The sequence below is a fragment of the Ailuropoda melanoleuca genome, chromosome 4 (genome assembly GCF_002007445.2).
Source record: "Ailuropoda melanoleuca isolate Jingjing chromosome 4, ASM200744v2, whole genome shotgun sequence".
NCBI lineage: Eukaryota > Metazoa > Chordata > Mammalia > Carnivora > Ursidae > Ailuropoda > Ailuropoda melanoleuca.
In genome coordinates, this window is record NC_048221.1 from 3,439,715 (window position 1) to 3,462,243 (window position 22,529).

The window sequence follows — 22,529 nt, forward strand, 5'->3', positions numbered from 1 at the left end:
GCTAGCCGGTGCACCCACGACCCATCCCCAAGCTGGAGCACGGGACGCCGGCCCTCAGGAACGTGCAAAGGACAGAAGGAGCAGGACCGTGAAGTCATGGGAGGGCCAAGGGATGTAAGCCCCCGCCCGGCAGTGTGCTCCCGTCCCTTCATCTGTGAAGTGGGGACACCTAAGCCACAGAGCGGACACGATTAAAAGGGCTGGCGGGTGACGTGAGGGGGACAGCCCTGGGCCAGAGTGGGCACGAGAGGATTCGGTTTCAGTGTTTTCTAAGGAGATGTGAGCACGGCAGTGGGAACATGGCCAGTCAGAGAAGGGGATGGAAATTCGGGAGTCTCCGAACTGGGTCTGTCCAGGAGCAACCTGGAATTCCCTGTGCCCGGGATGAGTCCCCCAGGGCTGCTGTCACAAAGAAACACAGACTCAGAGGCTGCAAACACCACAAACGCATCACCTCCCAGGTCNCTGGGCCAGAGTGGGCACGAGAGGATTCGGTTTCAGTGTTTTCTAAGGAGATGTGAGCACGGCAGTGGGAACGTGGCCAGTCAGAGAAGGGGATGGAAATTCGGGAATCTCCAAACTGGGGTCTGTCCAGGAGCAACCTGGAATTCCCTGTGCCCGGGATGAGTCCCCCAGGGCTGCTGTCACAAAGAAACACAGACTCAGAGGCTGCAAACACCACAAACGCATCACCTCCCAGGTCTGGAGGTCAAAAGTCTGAAATGAGTCTTATGTGGCTAAGATCAAGGTGTCGGCAGGGCTGGATCCTTCTGGAAGCTCAGGGTGGGGGGATCCTATTTTCTTTGCCTTCTCCGGCTTCTCCAAGCTTGAGGTCTCTTCCTCCATCTTCAAGGTGAAGAGAACACTCACCCATCTCAAATTCTGACCTCTGCCTCTGTCCTCACACCCTCTCCAACCGTCCCTCCAGCCTCCCACTCACCGGGACCCCCACAATGACGTTAGGGCCCACTCGGATCATCAGGACCACCCACCCCCCATCCCCTGCTCCCTCACTAAATCCCATCTGGACAGGTCCCTCTGCCACGTGAGGAACCATATTCATAGGTCCCAGGGATTGGGACATGCACAGTTTTGGGGGGCAGCTTGCCACACCATTCCCCCGCACGCCTAGGAAGGTCTGGGAAGAGCAGCAGGCCTTCTGCTTCTGCCGGCTCCCCAGGACACAGCACAGGCGGCAGGACGCAGGGGAGACAAAGGACCCTCACGCCCTGCTCTTCTCCTATCCAAGAACTTCGAGCCCCACTCCAGATCTGGCCCTGTCCTGTTCACATCCTTGTGAGCAGAGCAGGAAAGGGGCCAAGGCGGCCACAGAGAGACCCCGCGTTGCTCAGCTCCTGGGAGAACGCAAATGTGCACGCACACACATACACACACACGTGCGCACAGCCCACACTTAGCTGCAGGTAAAATTTATTAAGGCAGCACTGAAGCCTCAGCCCCCGTCTGCTCTCGAATGGGCCTCAGCAGCCCTGCCTCAACCCCATCCCCAGGAGGCCCACTTCGGAGGCCAGAAGTCCCAAGTCCGGCAGCTAAAGGCTGAAACCCAGGGGCCTTGCTGCAGAAAAGGAGGCGGGGATGTAAGAAATCTGTCCCTGGTTTTTAAGAAAATAGAAACTGGGGGGACTGAGGACCTCCTGGAAAGCATTTTTTTCTGGAAACTTCCCCCTAGTGACTGAGGAGGTGAGGCTCAGGACGTGCTCCCTCTGAGTGCGCAGAGGGGGAGGGACTGGTCAGTGGTCTGCTTCCCGAGGCGGCAGCCAAGGCGGGCTGGGGGGATGGCGAGGGACGCATGTTCCAAGTGAGGCGTGGGGGCGGTGGGACCAGGGCGCAGGCCGGCCCCTCCGGGAGAGACGAAGTCGCTCGCGCCTCCTCCTGCCTGTCCTATTTCTTCTCTTCCGGGGCTTTCTCAACGAGTCCCGGGGCGAAGGGTCCCACCAGCCACATGATGGGCGTGTTCTGGGCCACGTACTCCACCATGTGGTCCAGGGCCTCTCGGGCCCTGGCCACCTGCTCTCGGCTCTGCGTCAGGATCGTGCTGGACAGGTCCTGGAAGGAATGGATGCCAGAAAAAGTGGCCTGGAGGTCCTCGACCTGGCGGCGGGCCTGCTGCACCTGGTCCTTCACGTGGCTGGGCAGCCCCTGGATGCTGGAGCCCAGCGTGTTCCAAGTGAGGCGTGGGGGCGACGGGACCAGGGCGCAGGCCGGCCCCTCCGGGAGAGACGAAGTCGCTCTCGCCTCCTCCTGCCTGTCCTATTTCTTCTCTTCCGGGGCTTTCTCAACGAGTCCCGGGGCGAAGGGTCCCACCAGCCACATGATGGGCGTGTTCTGGGCCACGTACTCCACCATGTGGTCCAGGGCCTCTCGGGCCCTGGCCACCTGCTCTCGGCTCTGCGTCAGGATCGTGCTGGACAGGTCCTGGAAGGAATGGATGCCAGAAAAGGTGGCCTGGAGGTCCTCGACCTGGCGGCGGGCCTGCTGCACCTGGTCCTTCACGTGGCTGGGCAGCCCCTGGATGCTGGAGCCCAGTGAGGCGCAAGTGCCCTGCAGCTGCTCGGCGATGTCCCGGAACATGGTGAGCGTCTGGGTCTCGACCTGCTGAGAAGGGGCGGACAATCAGGACCGGGCGCCTTGGGGGCAGCCGGATCCCAAGCCAGGGGAGAGAAAGCGGGGCTTCTGCCGGCCTCCCAGAAAACCCTTCCCTAGGAAAGCCCGTCCAGGACGTGGTTTGGGACACTAGCTCTTTTGAGTTTCGAACACGTGACACGTGTACCAAAGTGAAAAAGAGGCGGAGAGATTTTTCCAAAGGAGATCAGCAGATGGCCAATGAGCACATGCGAAGATTCAAGTTCAGTCATCAGGGAAAGGCGGCGCAGACCCTCCAGGAGGCGCCAGCTTGCGCCCACCAAGACAAGCAGAATCAAGAAGTGACCAGTGCTGGCCAAGACGGGGAGGACCTGGAGGCCTCATACGTTGCGGGTCTCGTGCAGTCACTTTGGGAGACAGCCCTGTGGTCCCTCAAACTGTCCAACTACAGAGCTGCCCTATGACCAGCAACGCTACCCCTAGGAATCCCCCCCCCCCGAGAAATGGACACATGTCCACACGAGGCTAGTTCACAGGGCACCATCCACAGGAGGCAAAGTGGAGACGACCCGTACGTCTATCACCTTGTAAACGGGTAAACACATGACCCACCCACACGTGGGCACGTCACTTGGCCGCAGACAGGAGCGGGGTGCCCACCCGCGCTGCCCTGGGGACGGACCCCGAGTCCACGACGCTCAGGGAGGGAACCAGACACAGAAGGCCCCACAGTGTGAGTCCACGTGTGTGACACGTCCAGAACAGGCTCCTCCACGGGCAGGGGGCTCGTGGGGGCCGGCGGGGGGAGTGACTCCTGATGGGGACGAGATCTCCTTTGGGTTGGCGGGAATGTTCTACACAGATCATGGCGAATGTCTCACAACCCCGCGAATACACGAAAACCACTGAATCGCACACATGCGTGACTTGTATAGTAGGTGAACTGTTATCTCAAAACTTTTTTTTAAATAGAAGATACTGCATTTTATATCTCCAGTTTTAAAGTGTTTTTTTTTTTTTTTTTTTTAAAGAGGTCTGGAAGAACCTTCGAGGTGGAAGCCGTTCGTGGTGGGAAAGACTGCAGTGCACATTGGGACCTTAACCTCCCTCTCCCACAGGGGAAGAGAGCAGGCTGGGTGGCAGGACTTTGCCCCGAACCCGGGGTAGAACACTCTGGATTTGAACGTGGTAGGAGGCGCCGACCAGAGTCAACATCTGCGTCTTGTCGGCGCCGCGCTCGGCAGCTGGGGGAAGGGAGAGGGTTTAGGTGGTTCGGGTTTGAACGCTAACAGTTTTGCATTTAGAGGTACTGGTGATGGCTGCGTAAGTATCAACTGTGCGGCTACGTGTACTTGACACAGCAACGCAGAACTTCTCCCGTTCAAGTGTGCGGTTCCATAGCCTTGAGGAGATTCGCAGGCTTGTGCGACTGCCTCCTCTACCTACAGAACATTCCATCACTCCCCCCGAAGAAACCGCATCCCCATGAAGCGGTCAGCCCTAAGCCCCGCCACCGGCATCCCCGAGCCCCCTTCCCGTCCGTGGATGGGTCTGTTCTGGGCGTGTCTCACACGTGGACTCACACTGCGGGGCCTTCTGTGTCTGGTTCCCTCCCTGAGTGTCGTGGGCTCGGGGTCCGTCCCCGGAGCAGCGCGTGTGGGCGCCGCGCTCCTGCTCGTGGCCGAGGGACGCTCCGGTGTATGGATTAACATGCTGTCTTGCTCCATTCGCCCATCACGGGACACCTAGACCGTCTCCACTTTTGGCGACTGTGAGTCCTGCTGCTGAGAACACAGTGTGTGGGTTTGGCTCACTTAGCCCAAAGAGCCCTGCAGGTCCTACAACCCATTGACAGATGGGGAAACCAAGGCCCAGGGAGGTTAAGTGGAGAAGCTATAGTGTGAGGTCAGCCCTGAGACTGACGGATGTTCATAACGGGGCGTGACAGTCACGTAAGGTGCTGACTCAAAGAAAGTCTCTGTGAGCAATGGTAGAAGCAGTGAAAGTCAGAGCCCGGCAGGACAGGCCAATGCCTGGGACAGATGGAGGGACCAGAGGACGCTAGTGAGAAGTCGTCACCAGAAGCCAGGCAGGGGAGTACGGAGGGCTCGATGACGCCGGGATGGGGGAGAAGGTAAGTGAGACATGCCTTAAAATTTTAGCAGGTTGAGAGGTGTCACTATCAAGTGTCCCACAGTTCAGAAGCAACACCCACACCCAAGAGAGGAAATCCAGGTGAGCTTCCTGGAGGAGGTGCTGTTGTGTCCTGAAGGCAGTGAATGGGAGGAGAGGCTGTGGAAAGTATTCCCGGCAGGTAGGTCCATCCGGCAGAGGCATGGAGAGGGAAGTCAGGGCCCTAAGCACCCCATGTGTCCCCCAGGCTGGTACCTCCGGTTTGGCCGGGTTCCCCTCTGTGCCCTGGAGCTGCTTCTGGTTCCAGTTGAGCCACATCTGGTGTAGTTTCTCCTGGCCCTCCACCAGCTTCTGATCGACCCCTTGCTTGACGGTTTCCATCTGGAGCAGGAGAGCAAGGAGTGAGAGAGTGAGAGATACACAAGGAGAGAGGCTGCCTCCAGCGCCTGACCAAGGTCAGCAGAGCCCCGCACACGTCCCAGGAGAGGCCCACGAAGTCCTCTTTCTATCCAAGATGGGATGGTTGATGGTTGAGAAGGGAAGGAAGGCAGGAGGGATGCTGTTCTCACACAGGCTTTCCACGCTACGGTTTCATCACCAACAGGTGCATGCCCCGTCCGCTACGTGCAAAGGAAGGGGCCGAAATTCTCTGCAGCTCATCCCATTCTGTCTGGTTCTCCTTGCGACTGGGCCTGGGCCATAGCACTGGCTGTAGCCAATGAACGTAAGCAGGAGGAACAGAAGCAGGGTCTTAAAAGTGCTCCAATGGAATGTTATTCAGCCTTAAAAAAGAAGGGACCCTGACACCTGCCACAATGTGGAGGGACCCCGAGGACACAGTCCTCAGTGAGAGGAGCCAGACCCAGAAGGACACATCCCACAACACCCCACTCCCAGGAGGTCCCCAGAGGAGTCCCGTCCACACAGACAGAGGAGATGGTGGGAGCCAGGCTGGGACAGGGGGTGGGGAGTCCGTGCTTCCTGGGGACAGAGTCTCCATGTGGGGAGACGGAAAGTTCTGGAGACGAGGGTGGGGGTGGGTGCACGGGGTGTGAGTGTGCTTCATGCCGCAAAGATTTCATGTTGTGTGTCGTTTACCCCAATTAAACATTTACAAAGAGAAAGGAGAGCGCACTGAGCAGAGGAAGCTAGGCAAAGAGGAAGACCGCAGGAATTCAGCTCTTAGGGAGCAGACAGAGAACCCCGGCGGGGAGGGGCGGGACGTGACTGCAGACAGGCGGGCGGCCCTCTCTGGGGTGATGGCATCGTTCCACATCTTGACTGCGGTGCTGGTCACGTGTCTGTTGATGTTTGTAAAACTCCTCAAGCCATATACTTAGAAACGGGTGATTTTGCTGTCCCTGAATCACACCTCCGCAGAACAGACTTGAAACAAAACCACCACCAAAACGCTGCGAGCTTCGCGCGTGGTCCCTCAGTCCCCGGGCAGGAGGACAGCCTCCTCCGGCCTGTCTGCGCTGAGTGACGTCCCCCACGTTCCTATGCTGGAGCCCTGACCCCCCCCAGGACCTCAGGATGGGCCTGTGCTTGCAGATCCGGGCTTTAAAGACGCAGGGGCCCGACTCCAATGCGAGGCGAGTAGAGGGACGCCCGCTGAGGCCCCGGGGAGAAGACGGCGTGCGCACGTCCAGGATCTCACACCTCCCGCCCGCAGGCGGGGCGGACAGCTCGTCCTTGAAGCCCGCTGGTTGGGGGCCCTCCCGAGGGCCGCCCCCCCGCCCCCGGCCGTCCAGGCGGAGGTGCACATGGGGGCGGGGGAGCCGCCGGGTGTGGGGGTGCTCACCAGGCTGAGCGCCTGCGCCAGCTGTAGCAGGGCCTCCTGCGCGCGCTGGCGCGTGAGCTGCAGTTTGCCCAGCGAGTGCGCGTAGGCCCGCCGGCGCAGCCGCTCCGACAGCGAGCCCAGGCGCACGAAGTAACTCTGCTCCTGCCGCTGCTGCTGCACCGACGCGATGTCGAAGCCCTCCAGGGACGTGGCGAGGCGCGCTGCAGGGAGGAAGGCGGGAGAGGCCGCGTCAAGGCCCGGATGTGGCGCACGCGTGTTTCGGGCTCACCGGGCGCACCCCTGGGCGCGGGGCCCGTGCGGGCTTGCACCTGCTGCCAGGGTTTTCCGTCTGGGGGCTGCCGCTCACAAGCCGGGAAGGCTTGGAGCGCGGGAGTCCCCTGCCTTGCTTTTCCCCATCTGCGAAATGGGTATGAGGGGAACCGAACTTCCCAGGATCAAGAGACCTTGGACTGACTAGTGTGAGGGTCTGCAAACCAAGACCCTTGGGCCACATTCGCCCGGCCTCCGGTTTTGTACCACGCCTGAACACAGCCCTGCACGTCGGTTATATATTTCTACGGCTGCTTTCAAACCATAGTGGTTTGTGGCCTCTTGGCCCGTGGACGGTAAAATATGGACGATCTGCTCCTTTGCAGAAAAAAGCCGGCCAAGCCTGTTCACTCACAGGTGAAGTGACTTGCCCAAGGTCACGCAGCTAGGCAGTGGCAAGTCAGGATTGGAAGCCAGGCCGTCTGACACCCATTCTTAACCATGATACTTGCCAGAGGGAGACGTCTGAGCCACATGAAAACCGTCTTAACAGCTTGTAAGGAAAGTCAGGACTGTCTAGTCCAGAAAGAGCGCATGACATAACAATACGGCAGGATGAAAACTGCCCGCCCTGAAGATTTTATCCTAGTTCATCTGCTCCTTTTAAACTTTAACATAGTAGGTATAAGCCTGAGTTTTGGAAATAACCTGATATGGATTCGACTCCAGACCTCCTGACTCCCTGGCTTTGTAATGCCCTATAGCACGGGTCCGCCAACTGCGGCCCCCAGGCCGAACGCCACCTGTCTCTATAAATAAAGTTTTATTGGCACACAGTCACACTCATTCACCTATCATCTATGCTTCTGTGTTAACAGCAGATTAACTAGCTGCAACAGAGACCGTCTGACCCAAAAAGCCAAAAATATTTACCATCTGGTTAAGAAAACGTTTGCCACTCCTTGCTCTACACTAAAGTAATTTTGCCAGTAAGCCTCAGTTCCCTCTTGGGTATGACCGCCCCAGTCAGAGCTGCCTGGGTTGTGGAATTTGGACTACCTCGTACTCAATAAAGGCACCCAAACGAACATTTAGTCATTTTCGTCATCGATTTATAGCAGATGGTACGGCATGCTGTTTTCAGTAAGTGCTAAAGTTTCCTTTCTAAAAGAATCTGGAAAAGCTCATTTAAAGAAATGTATCAAATAAATACTAGAGGGAGCAGGGTAACACAGGAGATGTGCCCCTGGTCAGGCAGGAAGAGCCTGGCTGTTCTGATAAGTAGGTGAGCTCTCTGCTTTAGCCCCATTTTTCCGCATATCCTTTGGCCAGCACATTTCCAGAAACAAAAAACAGTGGAAAATCAAGGAATGAAATCTCACAGGCGGTCCCTGACCTCTTGCTCAATCAAGGTAAGCCTTCAATCAGGGCACTGCGGTTGCTTCTGCAAACATTACAAGTTCTGGAAGAACATACTCTCACCCGGGGGCTGATGAACTTTCCGTATGTGGCCAGATGGGCAATGTTTTTGTCTTTCCAGGCAGTTCTACCGCGCCTCAATTAGTCAAGTCCGCAGTTGTCGTGCAGACACTCACAGACAACATGCATGCTGATGCATGTCGCCGTGTGCCAATAAAACTTTATTTATGAATGCAGGAAGTGGGCCTGATGTGGCACGGAGGTAGTCTGACACAGCTGGGGAAGAGGAGGTCATGGAAGGATCATTTCATGGTGACATTTAACAAAAAATGGGACACTTAGAGGCAGACAAAATAGAAACCTGCATCTTGAGAGAAACAGATCTTCCCCCTTCTCCCACCAAAGGCGGGTTTGCAGAGCCTATCCCAAACCAGCGACGTTTGGAACCTGCCGCAGCCCAGAACTTCTCCATGGCCCTCCGGGAACCCGGGGCTCTGCCCTTGGAAGTGAAAACTTTGTTAGTTAGGCCCGGATGCCTGGCGGAGTCCTCACACGTCTGAGCAAGCCGGCAGGGCCTGGCGGAGTGGGCAGGGGCCCTTGGCAAAGGGGAGAACCCTGAGGGAGGAAAGAGGGCTGTTCGCCTGGGCCGAGCCCCCGAGCACACACGCCTAGGTCTGCCCGCTGGTGCGGAAGCTTGGACCTCCCCCCACTAGACGCCCCGCCCCCCACCCGAAACCAGAAGCACCGGCGTGCACAGCGATTTCACCCTTACTGGGCAGACACAAATACACAAACAGAGCTGGTCAGATGGATCCCTTCTCTGCAGTGGCCTCCCCCGAGCTCAGGACCTTCCTTCCAGCAGACCCTGCTTCTCCCCTTGCCTTCAGGGGCCGAGACCCACGGCTGGCTCTACCTGGCTTCGGCACCTACCACGGGCCGGCAGCTCCCTTCCTTCGAGAGGTTTGGGGTTGGGTTTGGGACCCTCAAAGGACAAGTGACATGCTACTCTCAAGCCACACACTTCAGGGCCGAAGATGACCAGCCCGCCTGAGATATCGAGTTTCTCCAGAGAGCAAAGGACCACGACTTTCCATGGAGGAGTCCCAGGGAGAATCACGGAGACTCAGAGCCAACCCGAGGGGGGTCTCCAAGCGGCCAACAGTAGCGGGACAAGGGGAAGGTCAATAAAGCAAGCGTGTAGGATTGGAGTATGTCGTGTGACCAGCCCACTCACACCTATCACATGAAAACCCTCTGCTGACAGTGGAGGAGGCTGACAAACCAGCCCGCGAGGACAAAATAAATAAGGGGGGAAAGCTAGCCACCTGCCCTGCTTTTCCTCCACAAGCCACACCTGGGCTCCTCAGAGCTGCCACAGAGAACTTTCTCCAAGACAGTTTTCCAGCTAACGGAGAAAGCGGTGACACTTGGAGTAGCGACATTCTGCGGTCTCAGGCGAAGGAGGTGGTGCCCACCCACCAGGGAACCCCACGATTCCCTCTGCGTGAAGTTCTAGGAGAAGTGGGGCGTCTCACCCGGGAGGGGACGCTGGGCAGTGTCTGGTCGTACTGGGGGTGCTCCAGGCATCGAGGGGGTGGGGCCAGGGATGCGCCCCCACCCCGAGAATGACCGCTGCCATGGGGAACCGCTGATCTGGTCTGTCCTGCAGCTTTCTCCAGTTGTCCCAAATGTCTGGCTCCTCATTCAAACCAACCAACCCTGGCCAAAGTCGGATGGAGCGTGGTGTCTAGTTACACACAGCCCCGCGGGCCCTGGCTGCCGTGGGCACCAGAGTCTGCACCGTGGCGTGGCCAAAGTCACAAGAGCGCGACTGTGGACCACAAATAGGATGCTGCTTCGTCTCAACAGCTTTGTCCCCAGTTTGTCTGTCTGTTCCTGCCTCCACCTGGACCAGCCCCAGTCACAGCTGCTGGAGCAAGCACAGTCCCCTCCACCCTGGTCCCCAGTCCGCCGTCCCCTCAGCGGCCACCAGAGGGCGCCTGTGAGCACCTGAGTCAGGTCATGTCGCCTCTGCCCACAGCCCTCCAGGGATTCCCACCCTCCTGGGGTAAATCCAAGCCCTCCCCTTGGTCCCCTAGGCCCTGCACGACCTGCCCTGTACCCCTCCCCATCTCCCCCTCGCCTTGGAATTCCTCTAACCCACAAGGCAGGTCCTGCCCCAGGGCTTCTGTTATCAACACTTCTCTCTACCCTGACGTCACGTAGCTAGCTCGCGTGCTCACCTGCCCCATTCGTGGTCATGTCACCTCCTAAGAAACAACTACCCAATACTCCCCCCTGGAAATCTCTCCTTTAACCTGATTTCCTTATACTTTATACTGTGAATTCCACGAGGCAGAATTTTATCCACTGATGTACCCCCAGGACTTGGCCACACGGCAGAAGCTCAAGGAACATCTGAATGGACAGATGCATGCCTGGGGGTGGGGGTGACAGAGAAGAGTCTGAACGCCTGCTGAGCACCAGGCCCTGTTCTAGACGTGGGACACAGCAGTGACCAAGACAGAAGCGGCTGCTTCGTGGAACTGTGAGAAAACACAGAGCCCAGCTGGGAGGGGGTGGGGAGAGAACTGTATGGACGAGGGAGGTAGCTATTTTAGCGGCTTTACTGGGGAGGTGGCATCTGAGCAGAGCTGGAGGTGGAAGGGCATCTAGGGAACATCCAGAAGGATGTCTAGGGGAAGAATGTTCCCAGTAGAGGGAATAGCTGGTGCAAAGGCCCTGCAGTGGGAACATGGTCAAGGAGCAGCAAGGAGTCAGTGTGGCTGGAGTAGAATGAAAAGGGGCGGTGGATAAGTACGGGGTGGGGGGCGTTATGGGGAGGACTTGGGTTTCTACCCTGAGGGACCTGGGAGCCCTCAAGGGCTGTGGGCAGAGAACAGGACCTGACTTGGGTGCTCACAGGGGCCCTCTGGTGGTTGCTCCACGGAGAACAAACACTGGGGGCCAGGGTGGAGACCACCGCACTGATGCAGGTGGACGCTGACAGGGGCTGCAGCGGATCAGAGGGGAGGTGGCAGGGTTGAGCTGCCACGGAGGGACAGACTCGAGGTGGCTGAGAGGGGTGAGAGCTCTGGCGGGGGGTGGGAGGTCCCAGGCCCAAGGGCTACTCACCCAGCTCAGCATCCGTCATGGGCAGGTGGTTGTCGACCCACTCCTCCGACTTGCCCAGCACCGTGTCCACCCCACTCAGCACCATCTGGCCCACACGGGAGCCCATGACCGACTGGACGCCGCTGGTCACCACGGACTTGGTCGCATCCACACCAGTCTGCATGGCGCCCCGGGTCACATCAACTGCCTCCGTCACTCGGGTGGCCACTGTGTCCTTGGCGCTGGACACCGTGCTGGACACGGCTTCTCGGGCCCCCGACACCTTGGACGAGACGAGCTCCTTGGTGTCCGCCAGGACCTACAAACAGGCCAGCGTCAGCATCTTTGTCCTCCCTTTGAACCCGGGGACCCCCACCCCTGCACCCCAGCCTCCAGGGAGGCCAAAGGGAGGAGTTCCAGCTCCTGGATGACCCCGAAGGGTGGACGTGGAGTCTAGCAGCGAAGACCTCGAGCTCTGGAGCCTGGCGTGAGCCCTGGTTTGTTAGGTCCTAGCTGTGTGGCCTCAGGCAACTCGCCCCACCTGTCTGTGCTTCCATTTCTTTATCTGCAGTGTCACGGGCTTCAGTGTGTTGAACCCTAATCCCCAGGACGTCAGAATGTGATTACTTGGAGATAAGGTCTTTACAGAAGAGATGAGGCCACAGGGGAGGCCAGTCTGAAGTGCAGCAGGGGCCTCCCGCAGAGGAAGCAGCCCTACCAGCGCTCTGCGACCTCTGGCCTCCTCTGGCCTCCGGGACCGGGGGACAGGAAGTTCCTGTGTAAGCCGCCCAGCGGACAGATGTGACGGGTCAGAACAGGGCGGAAGCTAAGATACCCCTGTGACGTGACCGCCCGGTCAGGCGCTGAGAATCCTAACCCTGGCCGGAGAGACCATCCGTGTGCGAAGTCCCTTCGGACAGTGGTTCTCTAGGGCGATTCTGTCTCCAGGGGATGCCGGGCACTGTCTGGGGACACGTGTGGTTGTCACACCGTGGGAGCTCCTGACATCCAGGGGGTGGGGCTGGGGACTCTGCTCTGCCCCGGAGAGAACGCCCCCCCAACATCAGGGGTGCCGAGAGGGGAGGCCCGGACCTAGAGGCCCCCAGAGCAAAACTACAGAGACAGGGAGGACGTACGCGGGTGTCTAAACATTCTGTCCCCACGAACTCCCAGCTAACCACCTTCAACTCCGCACGGCAAATGGGGCTATGTGCCCAAAACGTCACTGTGCTTGGGGATTTATTCCTGAGCTTGTATTAAAACAATAAAAACCAACACTCTATACGAGCCAGCCGCTGTTCTGAGCCTTCAGATGATGGACCCGCTTCCGCCCTATAAACCCCTAAGAGGAGGAGCATACCCATTCCACCCATGAGAAAGTGAAGCCGGGAGGCTAAGCAGCCTGTCCGAGGGCCGCCTAGGTGCCAAGGTCAGGACCTGGATTTTAAACTCGTACTTTGACTCCACCACCTCTGATCTGGGTTAGCAGGACAGTTACGGGGTTGGCAACTTTCTCTGGAAGAGGGCCACGGAAATATTTTAGCTCGGCAGGCCGACGGTCTCTGCCTCAATGACGTAAGTCTGCCCCTCGTGAGTAAAAGCAGCCCTGGGTGCTGGGAACACGTGGGTGTGTCCATGTGCGAGGAAAACTGCATTTAGCAGAGCTGGTGCATGGCTGGCGGTGCGGACCCCTGGAATGGCTCTGGAACCCCGGAGACGAGGCCGCAGTACCCACTGGGTGTTCCTGGATCCACACCTATTGTTCCCGAGTCTACGCCTTGGAGCAGACCTCTGTGCGCAGAGCTCTCTGGAAAGTTAAAAACCACACCACCCCCTTCCTACCCTTCTCAGCTGGCACCCCTCTGAACACCCAGACCTCTTGTTTCTTTGGGGTGGGGCTGTCACCTAGCTCACGCTGGCCCAGCTGACCACGCCGCATCTCACAGACCTGGGGACCACTACGTCTTCCCGGGGCGAGCCCGGGGCGGGGGGAGGGGGGTTGACGTCACAGGCGTCCAGAGAGCACTGCGCCTCTGAGCTGGGGGCAGCTTCAGGGGCAGCTCGGCTGGGTGACCTTGTAGAGCATTGCCCGGAGCTCATCCCTTCTATAAACGGAAGGAATGTTGGCCTCGAGCGGCGGCAGCAGAACAGAAGGAGAACACAAGCGCCTGGCCCTGAGGAGCTGGCTCTGCAGGGAAGCTTCTCCAGCCTTCTGTGAATTGGGCAGTTTCCGCAGTTTCCACCTTCAACCCCCAGCCTGTTAATGGCCTTTGCTGGGGAGACTCCTCCCCGGCTGCACTGAGTGTGGCCTGAGAGGCTGGGGCCGCCTGGGGGGGTGCATAGCAGTCTCCCACCGACAGGAGGCGCCCGAGAGCAGGTGGGGGGAGGGGCCAGCTCCCTGTGGAAGCAGGGGGGCCTCAGGGCAGAGCTCAGGAGAACTGGAACTGCAGCGGGCTTGGCCCATGGCTCGGCCCATGGCTCCCCCCTGCACTGGGGACCACAGAGCTCTGGTGAGAGAAACTGGACACAAAGAGGCGCACCTGAGCGTGGCCGTGTGTCCCACGAGGTGCAAGTGGGACTGAGCATCTAGTCTGCCAGGCTGGAGTATGGGCGCCAGAGAGCGCCACCAAGCAGAGCGCGCCCTCACCACACTGGGGAAGACAAACGCGCAGTTAAACAGCCCTTCGGATGGCGTGGGGCCTTATAAGCCCACACAACCGGGACACCCGCACTCAGAGCGGCGTGACTCACAAGCCCCAGAAGTGGAAGCAATCCACTGACAGGTGCAAGGCTAAACAAACATGGTCCGTCCACAACCTGGAATTGTTCAGCCTGAGAACGGAAGGGACCCTGACACAAGCCACGACGTGGAGGGACCCTGAGGACACCGGGCTCAGCGAGAGGAGCCAGACCCAGAAGGACACATCCCGCAGGACCCCACTCCCAGGAGGTCCCCAGAGGAGTCCCGTCCACACAGACAGAGAGGAGCTGGTGGGAGCCAGGGCTGGGGCAGGGGGTGGGAAGTCCGTGCTTCCTGGGGACAGAGTCTCCGTGTGGGGAGATGGAACATTCTGGAGACAGAGGGTGGGGTGGCTGTAGGGCGGCATGAGTGTGCTTCATGCCGCTGAGCTGTGCACTTAGAGATGATTAAAGATAACAAATGTTATGTTGTAAAAGAATTAATGTTAACTGGTACACAACTGTCCAGCAATATTCCAACAGCCAAGAAGTGGGAACGACCTGAATGTCCATCGCCAGCTGAATAGACACACACACGGTCGCCCCCGCTCGGGAGCAAGGCGCCCACACACGCTGCCCCGGGGATGGATCCTGAGCCCACGACACTCAGGGAGGGAACCAGACACAGAAGGCCCCACGGCATGAGTCCGCGTGTGTGACACTTCCAGACTGGGCTCATCCACGGGTGGGAAGTACATGAGTGATTGCCAGGAGTGTTTGGCAGGAATGAGATTAACAGCCAAGGGACGTGGGGTTAGTTTTGGGGTGATGAATGTTCTAAAATGGGTGGCTATGCTCACACAATGGACTGCACTAGAACCACTGAGTTGCAGACATTAAATGAGCTCATTGTGCAGCATGTGACTCACGGCTCAGGGAAGCTGTCGTGGCGTGCTACGGCGATGCTGGCCACGGGCCACGCACAGCTACTTACATCTAAAATTGGTCACTGAGTCCTCAGTGACACCAGCCTCATTCTAAGGGCTCCGCAGCCAGATACAGCTGGTAGTTTCCAGACTGGACGGCGCAGAGAAAGAATATGGACATTGGAGACAGTTCTGGACAGAGCTGAGCGAGCAGGACCTTCTTTAAGAGGGAAGGGAAGGCCTCTGAAGAGGACGGATTAGAACAGAGACCTGAAAGTCTGGTTCATGAAGAAGGAAGTGCACGTACAAAGGGCCTGAGGTAGCACTGGGACAGACATGTTCACTGTATTTGCTTCCCACGGCCTCCCCTGAATGAAAGTTCCACGAGGGCAGGTACTCTGTTCCCATCCCTGTGTCCGGTCCACACGGGTACTGATGTGCCTCAACACGGACTGCAGAGGCTGGCGGGGCTGGCGGGGGAACAGAAGAGGTGGGCAATGAGGGCTGGGAGGCTGTGGGGCCAGATCGGGTGGGCCACCTGGGCCGTAAGGATAGCCTTGGCTCCTGCCCCAGGCAAGGTGAGAGACCCAAGGGGGTTCTGAACACATCTGGCTGGTGTTTCGATCACTCCTCCAGCTGCCCAATGGGGAGCAGATTCAAGGCGGGGGTGGGGACAGACCGAAGAGGGGTCAGGGAGTAAGCGATCTCATGGGTCTATTCTAGCAGAGGCAGGGGTGGGACCACAGACTCCAGAGCCCCGGAGGCCCCCCACCCCGCGGAGCCCCCGGCCCCCAGGGGCTCCTGATGGCGGAGCTCAGTTACCTTCTCCGTCTGCTGCTGCAGGATGGGAAGGTTCTCCTCCAGCTTGTCCAGGCCCCGGTGGGCATATTCGCTGGCCGATGCGACTGCACGGGGCAAGACAGGAACCGTGGGTCACAGGACATATGCAGCCCTCGGGGCCGGGAAAGCCGGCCGGAGCTGGTTTGGGGGAACAGGGCCAAGAGTGGGGCAGACCCCCCACCTCACGCCCCGGAACAGACAACAGGAAGGTCCCGGGCTCTCCGGGGCTTCACTCACTCTGTGGCTCCAGCCTGGAGAGGATGGGCTGGGCCCCGCTGACGGCGGCCGCCGTGAGGGTCTTCACGCCCTTCTCGGCCGCGTCGCAGACGGTCTTGACGTGGGGGTGGCTCTCCTTGGTGGAGGCGTAGGCCGCGGACACCATGCTGCAGGTGGAGCTGATGAGGGGCATGCCGGCCACGCGGTCGACCACGCTGGGCTATGGGGACAAGCAGCTCAGCGGGCTGGGCCTGCGGCTCGGGGTGCCCTGCCATTTCAGGCCACAGCTCCGCGCACGCTTGTCCTGCATCCAGGGGGTCACCTACGCCATGGCTTCGAGGTTGCCCCACGGGCACTTCTACCTAAGCCCTGCCGCTCATCTGTTTGCACGTGCACTTGACGCCCACTGGGCGCCGGGCACAGACAAGAGCCCCACTCTCACGGCGCTTCGCGTCTACCGCTGGGGTCAGCAAGCGACAGCCCATGGGGCCCACACCTCATTTTCTTATTCTTGTCTGGTTTTTCCTAACAGCTGAATCCAGAAGTTCACAGATCGTTAATTCCACCATTTTACAGCGCACGGCTCTAACATGTTTAGTGTTCTCATTAGGTTGTGCAACAGTCGTGGTTACTTCTAGAACTTTGCCATCACTCCAGAAAAACAGCCACTCCTCATTCTCCCCTCCCCCAAATCCCGGCCCCCTTGAGCCCCTTTCCTGCCCATGGATGAGCCTGTTCTGGTCGTGTCACAGATGTGGACTCACACGCCGTGTGGCCTTCTGTGTCTGGTTCCCTCCCTGAGCTCCGTGGGCTCAGGGTCCGTCCCCGGGGCAGTGCGGGTCAGTGTTTCATTTTTTAAATTGTGGTAAAACACACATATAACTTACCATCTTAACCATTTCTAAGTGCACAGCTCAGTGGCATGAAGCACACTCATGCCGTTGAGCAGCCATCCCCACCCTCCGTCTCCAGAACTTTCCATCTCTGCAAACTGAGACTCTGTCCAGGAAGCACAGACTCCCCAGCCCCGGCCCTGGCTCCCACCATCTCCTCTCAGCCTCTGTGGACGGGACTCCTCTGGGGACCTCGTCTAAGTGGATTCATACAGTACTTGTCCTTTTGAGTCTGGCTCATTTCACTAAGGATCACGTCCTCAAGGTCCAACCACACTGTGGCAGTCTTGACTGTCGTCAAGACAGTCCTTCTGAGGCTCAGTTTCCCCACCCACCACACAGGGAGACTTCCTGTCCAGTAGGAGTCACAAAGATCACTTGGGTGAAGGCACCAGCAGAAGACGTAACTCACCAAGGGCTGTGTGGAGACCTTGTGCGTGGGGGGCGTCCATCCATTTTATGGAAGGGTTAACTGAGGCATGGAAGGGGTAAGTCAGCCACCTAAAGTCACAAACCCAGCCAGCGGCAAAGCTGGGCCTTGGACTCGGGCCCTTCGCCTCCAGGGCTTACCCCCGAGGTCTCTGTAGGAGTTAATCCCAAATCTCCCCTGCAATCCAGCAGCTCTGCTTCTAGGAACCTAACCCGGGACAGGAAACACACGTCCACACAAGACGCACACGTGAATGCGCATGGCAGCCTCATTCAGAATGGTCAAGAAGTGGAAACAGCCCAGACGTCCATGGCTTGGTGAGGGGATTAAAGAAAATGTGGTGTATGAAGTATGTTTTTAAAAAATTCACAGCCTCAGAGCACCAGGCTGGGCTCACTCGGTAGAGCATGTGACTCTTGATCTCAGGTCGTGAGTTCGAGTCCCACGTTGGGCATAGAGTTTACTTAAAAAAGAAAAAAACTGGGGCGCCTGGGTGGTGCAGTCGTTAAGCATCTGCCTTCAGCTCAGGGCGTGATCCCAGCGTTCTGGGATCGAGTCCCACATCAGGCTCCTCCGCTAGGAGCCTGCTTCTTCCTCTCCCACTTCCCCTGCTTGTGTTCCCTCTCTCGCTGGCTGTCTCTATCTCTGTCGAATAAATAAATAAAATCTTTTAAAAAAAAAAAAAAAAGGAAAAAATCATAGCCTCCAAATGGTCAATAGGTACACGAAAGATGCTCAGCGTGACGGATCACGAGGGAAATGCCAAAACAAGGAGACACCACCTGACACCCATCAGGATGGCTACTAGCAAAATGCAACAAATTAACAAGCGATGAGGTTGGAGAGAAACTGGAGCTCGTGTGCCTTGTGTGAGAGGGAAAAGGAAGCGGTACAGCCACTGTGGAAAACAGCGTGGCAAATTATAAAGAATTACATACAAACAGAAATCACCCTACGAGCCTGCAATCCACTTCTGTGTCTATCGACCAAAGGACTGAAAACAGGGCGCCTGGGTGGCTCAGGTGACTGAGCGCCTGCTTTCGGCTCAGGCCATGATCCCGGGGTCCTGGGATCGAGTCCCACCTCAGGCTCCTTGCTCAGCAGGGAGCCTGCTTCTCCTTCTCCCTCTGCTGCTCTCCCCTTGCTTGTGCTCCCTCACTCTCTCAAATAAATAAAATTAAAAAGAAAAAAAAAAAGGAAATGAAAACAGAATCTCGAAGAGATCCTTGGACACTCGTGTTCAAAGCAGCATTATTCACAGTGGCCGAAGGATGGAAACAGCCCAGGTATGTGTGGACGGACAAATGGAGTGCAGTCCGGGCAGATAATGGAATACTAGCCCGCCTTACAGAGGACATCCTGACACTTGCCTGGACGTGGGCGGACCTTGAGGACATTGTGCTCCGTGACAGAAGCCAGACCCAAAGAGACAAATCCTGTAGGATCTCACTGGTGAGGGACCTAACGTGAAAGCGTCTACTTTCATAAAAGTGATTTTATCTTCCTACTTACAGGAAACGTCCAAAAGAGGTAAACTCATACAGAAAGCAGATTCGTGGGTGCCAGGGGCTGGAGGAGGAGGGAATGGGACTAACTGGTGAGGGGGTGGGGCTCCCATCCGGGGTTCGATGGAGGTGGTCCTCCTACCTCATGACCGCACTGAACTGGACACTTCAAAATAATGTGTTTTCTTTTTTGGTTATGTGTTGTTTTACCACAATTTTAAGAAAGGGAGGAAGCACCAACACCCGCTACAAGGCAGATAAACCCCCAAAACATGATGCTCAGTGAGAGAAGCCAGACAGAAAGGGGTCCCAGGTGGCAGGACTCCATTCGAAATGTCCAGAGCAGACAAACCCACGGAGACAGCAGATGAGCGGCTGCTGGGGCGGACGAGGAACAAGGAGGGAGTACAAACGGGACGGGGTCTCTCTGGGGGGATGAAACTGTCCTAACGCTGTACGCTGATGGCTGCAGGACTTGGTAGCTGACGAAAAACCACGGGAGAGCACCCTTCCCAACGGGGCGTCTTACGGTATGTAAATGATATGTTAATAGAGTTGTTTATGAACGCTACATAGTTATTACTGAAGCTGTGAATGAGGAGAAGAAATGGGGGCTGACTTCCTAGAATGACCCTCCAAGCACCTGCAGACAGGGCAGCGGTGGGGGTGGGGGGACACAGGCGGCTTCAGAGCGGACCCGGATCTGCCCAGAGCCTTCGGGATTCCCGGTTCTGCACCCACCCCCGCTCCCCCCCAACCCTGGGTCTGTGTGATGACTCCCCTCAACCGCAGAACCAGAACCCTCCCCTACACGCTGCCAACAGCTCCCCGCCCTACGGTGTGGGAAGCCTCATCCCACAGTCCTGGCCCTCCCTCACCTGCTGGGCCGGTTCTTCTGCTGTCGCCTGGGTGCCGGTGGTGGCTTCTGTCTCGTTGGCAGACATGGTTCCCCGAAGCAGGCACTGTGGTGGACAGACGGGCTGGTCAGGGTACAGCGTGCCCTGTCCCTCCCTCCAGGAAAAAGTGCAAGTTCACAGCGCCCTGCAACTCCTCCCCCGTTCCTAGAGCCCCGCCCCTCAATCATTCACAAGCACCTGTGGCCGGGGCAGAGGCCGGAGCTGATTCAGCAGGGCCAGGTGGGGCCGGGAGTCTGCATCCCTAACCAGCTCTCAGGTGCTGCTGATGCAGCAGATATCAGGGCCACACTTCGAGGGCCAACTCCAAATCCAAGGGCTCCACTCGGTCAGTGCTTCGGGGAGACGCCTGGGGTGTGAAACCTTTGAGGACAGCAATTTGCCAGGGGCTGCCTGCTTTCAAGAGTCATTGTCCCTGTGACCCGGAAACCTTGAGGGGATGGTCCCACACCTGTACTGCCATGTGGGCAGAGCCATGTCGGCCACAAGAGAGTGGAAACAACCTGGTTCCCCCGCAGGAGGGACCTGGACAAAACAAGGACCTAGCCCAACGCAGTGGCCACAGACTAGAGACCTACGCATCCCTGGCTGGACCAGGATATTCAGAGACTAAGAGTGTGCACGGGGCAAAAATTGGTGCGTTTGCTCAGAATCTTTAGACACAGGAAACTGTTAACAGTGGCCACCTTCCAGGGAAGATCAAGCAGCTGGGGCAGGCCTCTGACTTTTGAGCCATGTAGATAATATTACTAGTTCAAAAAAAAGGTTAAGCATTAAAAACAAAACACCCCACAAACCAAGTAAGGGAGATCATGCCTGGCCCTACCGCAGACCAATCAAGTCCGGCTCGGGAGGGAGGGCAGGGCAAGGGGGGCGCCCCAGGTGAGGCCCAGGCACACGTTCAGAAGGTACGATGCGAACCACCACGGCTGTGCTCTGTTTTCCTGGCCAGCTGGCAGGAGGTGGGTAAAGCGTCATTCCCAGTCCGCCCATGCTATACCGTGTTGAGCAAGGAGTCTCCTCTTCCCTGGCCTCAGTCCTCTAACCTGTGCAGAGGAGCTAAAGGCAGAACTTGCCTTCAGGGTTGGTCCCCCTGGTAATTCTGGGATGAGCCTGTTGTGAACCCCCGACCTTGACTCTGACCATTTCCTTCTAGAGGAAGGGGGCCCACCCTCCTGGCTGTCGTGTTGCCCTGCCCCCCAGAGCTCAGCAAACGGAGGCTTTGAGAGCCTCAGTGCTGGAGTCCAAACCGGTTCTAATCCCAGCTTTGCAACTCGCTAGCAGTGGGAGCTTGGGAAAGCAGCACCCTCTCTGAGCCTTGCTTGCCCCATCTTTAACATGGGGATAACCCGTCCTAGCTCAGAGCCCCTACAGATTGGCAGAGCTACATGTGGCGCTTAGCTCAGTGCCTAGCATATAGTAGGTGCTCAATAAACGGAACCATTTCACCCATGTGAAGCCGGCCAGGAATGGGCTTCTGCTTGGTACTAAGGTCCCCAGACTGGGAAGTGAAGCGAGTAGACACACCCGTCCCCGGTTATCATCAGGAGTCCAGTTATTCCCCTCGCCCTCCCTGGAGCCTGAGCTCACGTGGGCATCTTGGAGGCCCATTCTCCCATCCCTTTTGCCCATCAATCCCTCCTAGAGTGGGTTCAACCAAGGGCGGCCACTGCAGATGTCAGCACCCCATTAAAGTCCTTGGGGTCTGCAAGCCTCCCCCTCAACCGCTCAGAGAGAGAAGCGGTTTGAAGCTGGCTCCAGCTGCCAGAACGAGAGCTAGCTGGAACCGGTTGTAGTCACGCAGACGTCCAGCTGCAGCCGGAGCACGCTGAGACAACTTCCAAAGTTCCCGGAGACCAAGGTCCCAGGCCCCTCCGTTCCAGCTCAATCCTGACAAAGGTTCCAAGGACTCAGATAAGGGGTAGGCCATCCCAGCCGCCTTGAGCAATCCACTGGCCACACCCACCTAAGGGAAGAGGGCGGGGTCTGCCCGCAAACTCCCCAGAGCCAGCTGGGGGTAGCGGGGTAGAAACCAGAAACTCGGGCAGGGGAGGAGCTAAGCCCCCGGGCGGCAAGCCCATTTGCCGAGGAGGGGTCCTTGCTAGGCAGAAAGCCCCCTGATTGGGGGGCTAGGGGCGCTCTGAGGACCCAGGGAGGGCCGATTTCCGGTGCAGGATAGGTTGCGGCTCGCCTCCAAACTGCGTTTGCAAAGCACGCACACTTTTTAGAGAGGATGTGTTTTAGCGGGGGGGGATTTACCCCCTCTTGATACTGCCAGTTCTAGGGGGCTCTTTCAGGCGCCCCCCCCCCAACGAATGTCTCAGGAATTGAAAGGGTAGAGTTTTAAAGTTTGACTCTGCTCCAGAAATCGGTGGGAGGGGGGTTTGAGGGGGCGGAGGGGGAACAGACAGGAGAGCTCAGGCCAGGCTGGAGACCCCTCCCCAGGCCGCAGAGACCAGGAGAGCCCCCAGGAAGGTTCTCCCCGCTTCTTCCTGCCCTGGGACGCCCCGGGACTCGGCGGACCCCGCCCCCCACCTCAGTCGGGCCCCCTCCTCTCACCGCGGTCAGCGGGACGGGCACGACGACCAGCTCCGAAACCGTCTGGGCCGGCCCTGGGGAGACTTTTATACTTACGGGGGCGGGCGATCGGGAATGACGGGCCGGAGGACCAATCGTATCGGGAGACTGCCCGCAGGCTGGCCACGCCCCCGCTCGGTCCGGGACGTTGGAGCCACAAGTGAAGTTCGGGAAGGGGCAGACTTTTGCGGGCGGCGCGTGCGGGCAGCGCGGTGCCCGTGCCGGG

At 58.2% G+C, this 22,529-nt stretch overlaps 1 protein-coding gene across 6 annotated transcripts; it reads right to left on the reverse strand.

The window, feature by feature from the left end:
- Positions 1-1,414: 1,414 nt before the first annotated feature.
- Positions 1,415-22,372, reverse strand: PLIN3 (perilipin 3). Of its 6 annotated transcripts, XM_034657560.1 has the most exons (9): positions 22,286-22,371; positions 19,691-19,774; positions 16,006-16,204; positions 15,751-15,833; positions 11,345-11,642; positions 6,542-6,741; positions 4,993-5,118; positions 2,509-2,616; positions 1,415-2,139 (listed from the first exon to the last, which is right to left on the reverse strand). In XM_034657560.1, exons 2-9 carry the CDS (start codon positions 19,754-19,756, stop codon positions 1,903-1,905), a joined length of 1,317 nt encoding a protein of 438 aa, XP_034513451.1. In that variant the 5' UTR covers positions 19,757-19,774; positions 22,286-22,371; the 3' UTR covers positions 1,415-1,902. The 6 variants fall into 6 exon arrangements, with proteins under 6 accessions (XP_034513451.1, XP_034513454.1, XP_034513456.1 ...); XM_034657563.1 differs by lacking the exon at positions 6,542-6,741; XM_034657565.1 differs by lacking the exon at positions 1,415-2,139 and having other exon boundaries at positions 2,169-2,616; positions 22,286-22,372.
- Between the last annotated feature and the right edge of the window lie 157 nt (positions 22,373-22,529).

Coding starts and splice junctions, on each gene's coding strand:
- PLIN3 (XM_034657560.1), bottom strand. CDS start 19,756: ATGTCTGCCAACGAGACAGAAGCCACCACCGGCACCCAGGCGACAGCA. Junction 16,205..19,690: donor CAGAAGAACCGGCCCAGCAG/GTGAGGGAGGGC, acceptor TTGTCCCCATAG/CCCAGCGTGGTCGACCGCGT. Junction 6,742..11,344: donor CATGACGGATGCTGAGCTGG/GTGAGTAGCCCT, acceptor TCCTCCCTGCAG/CGCGCCTCGCCACGTCCCTG.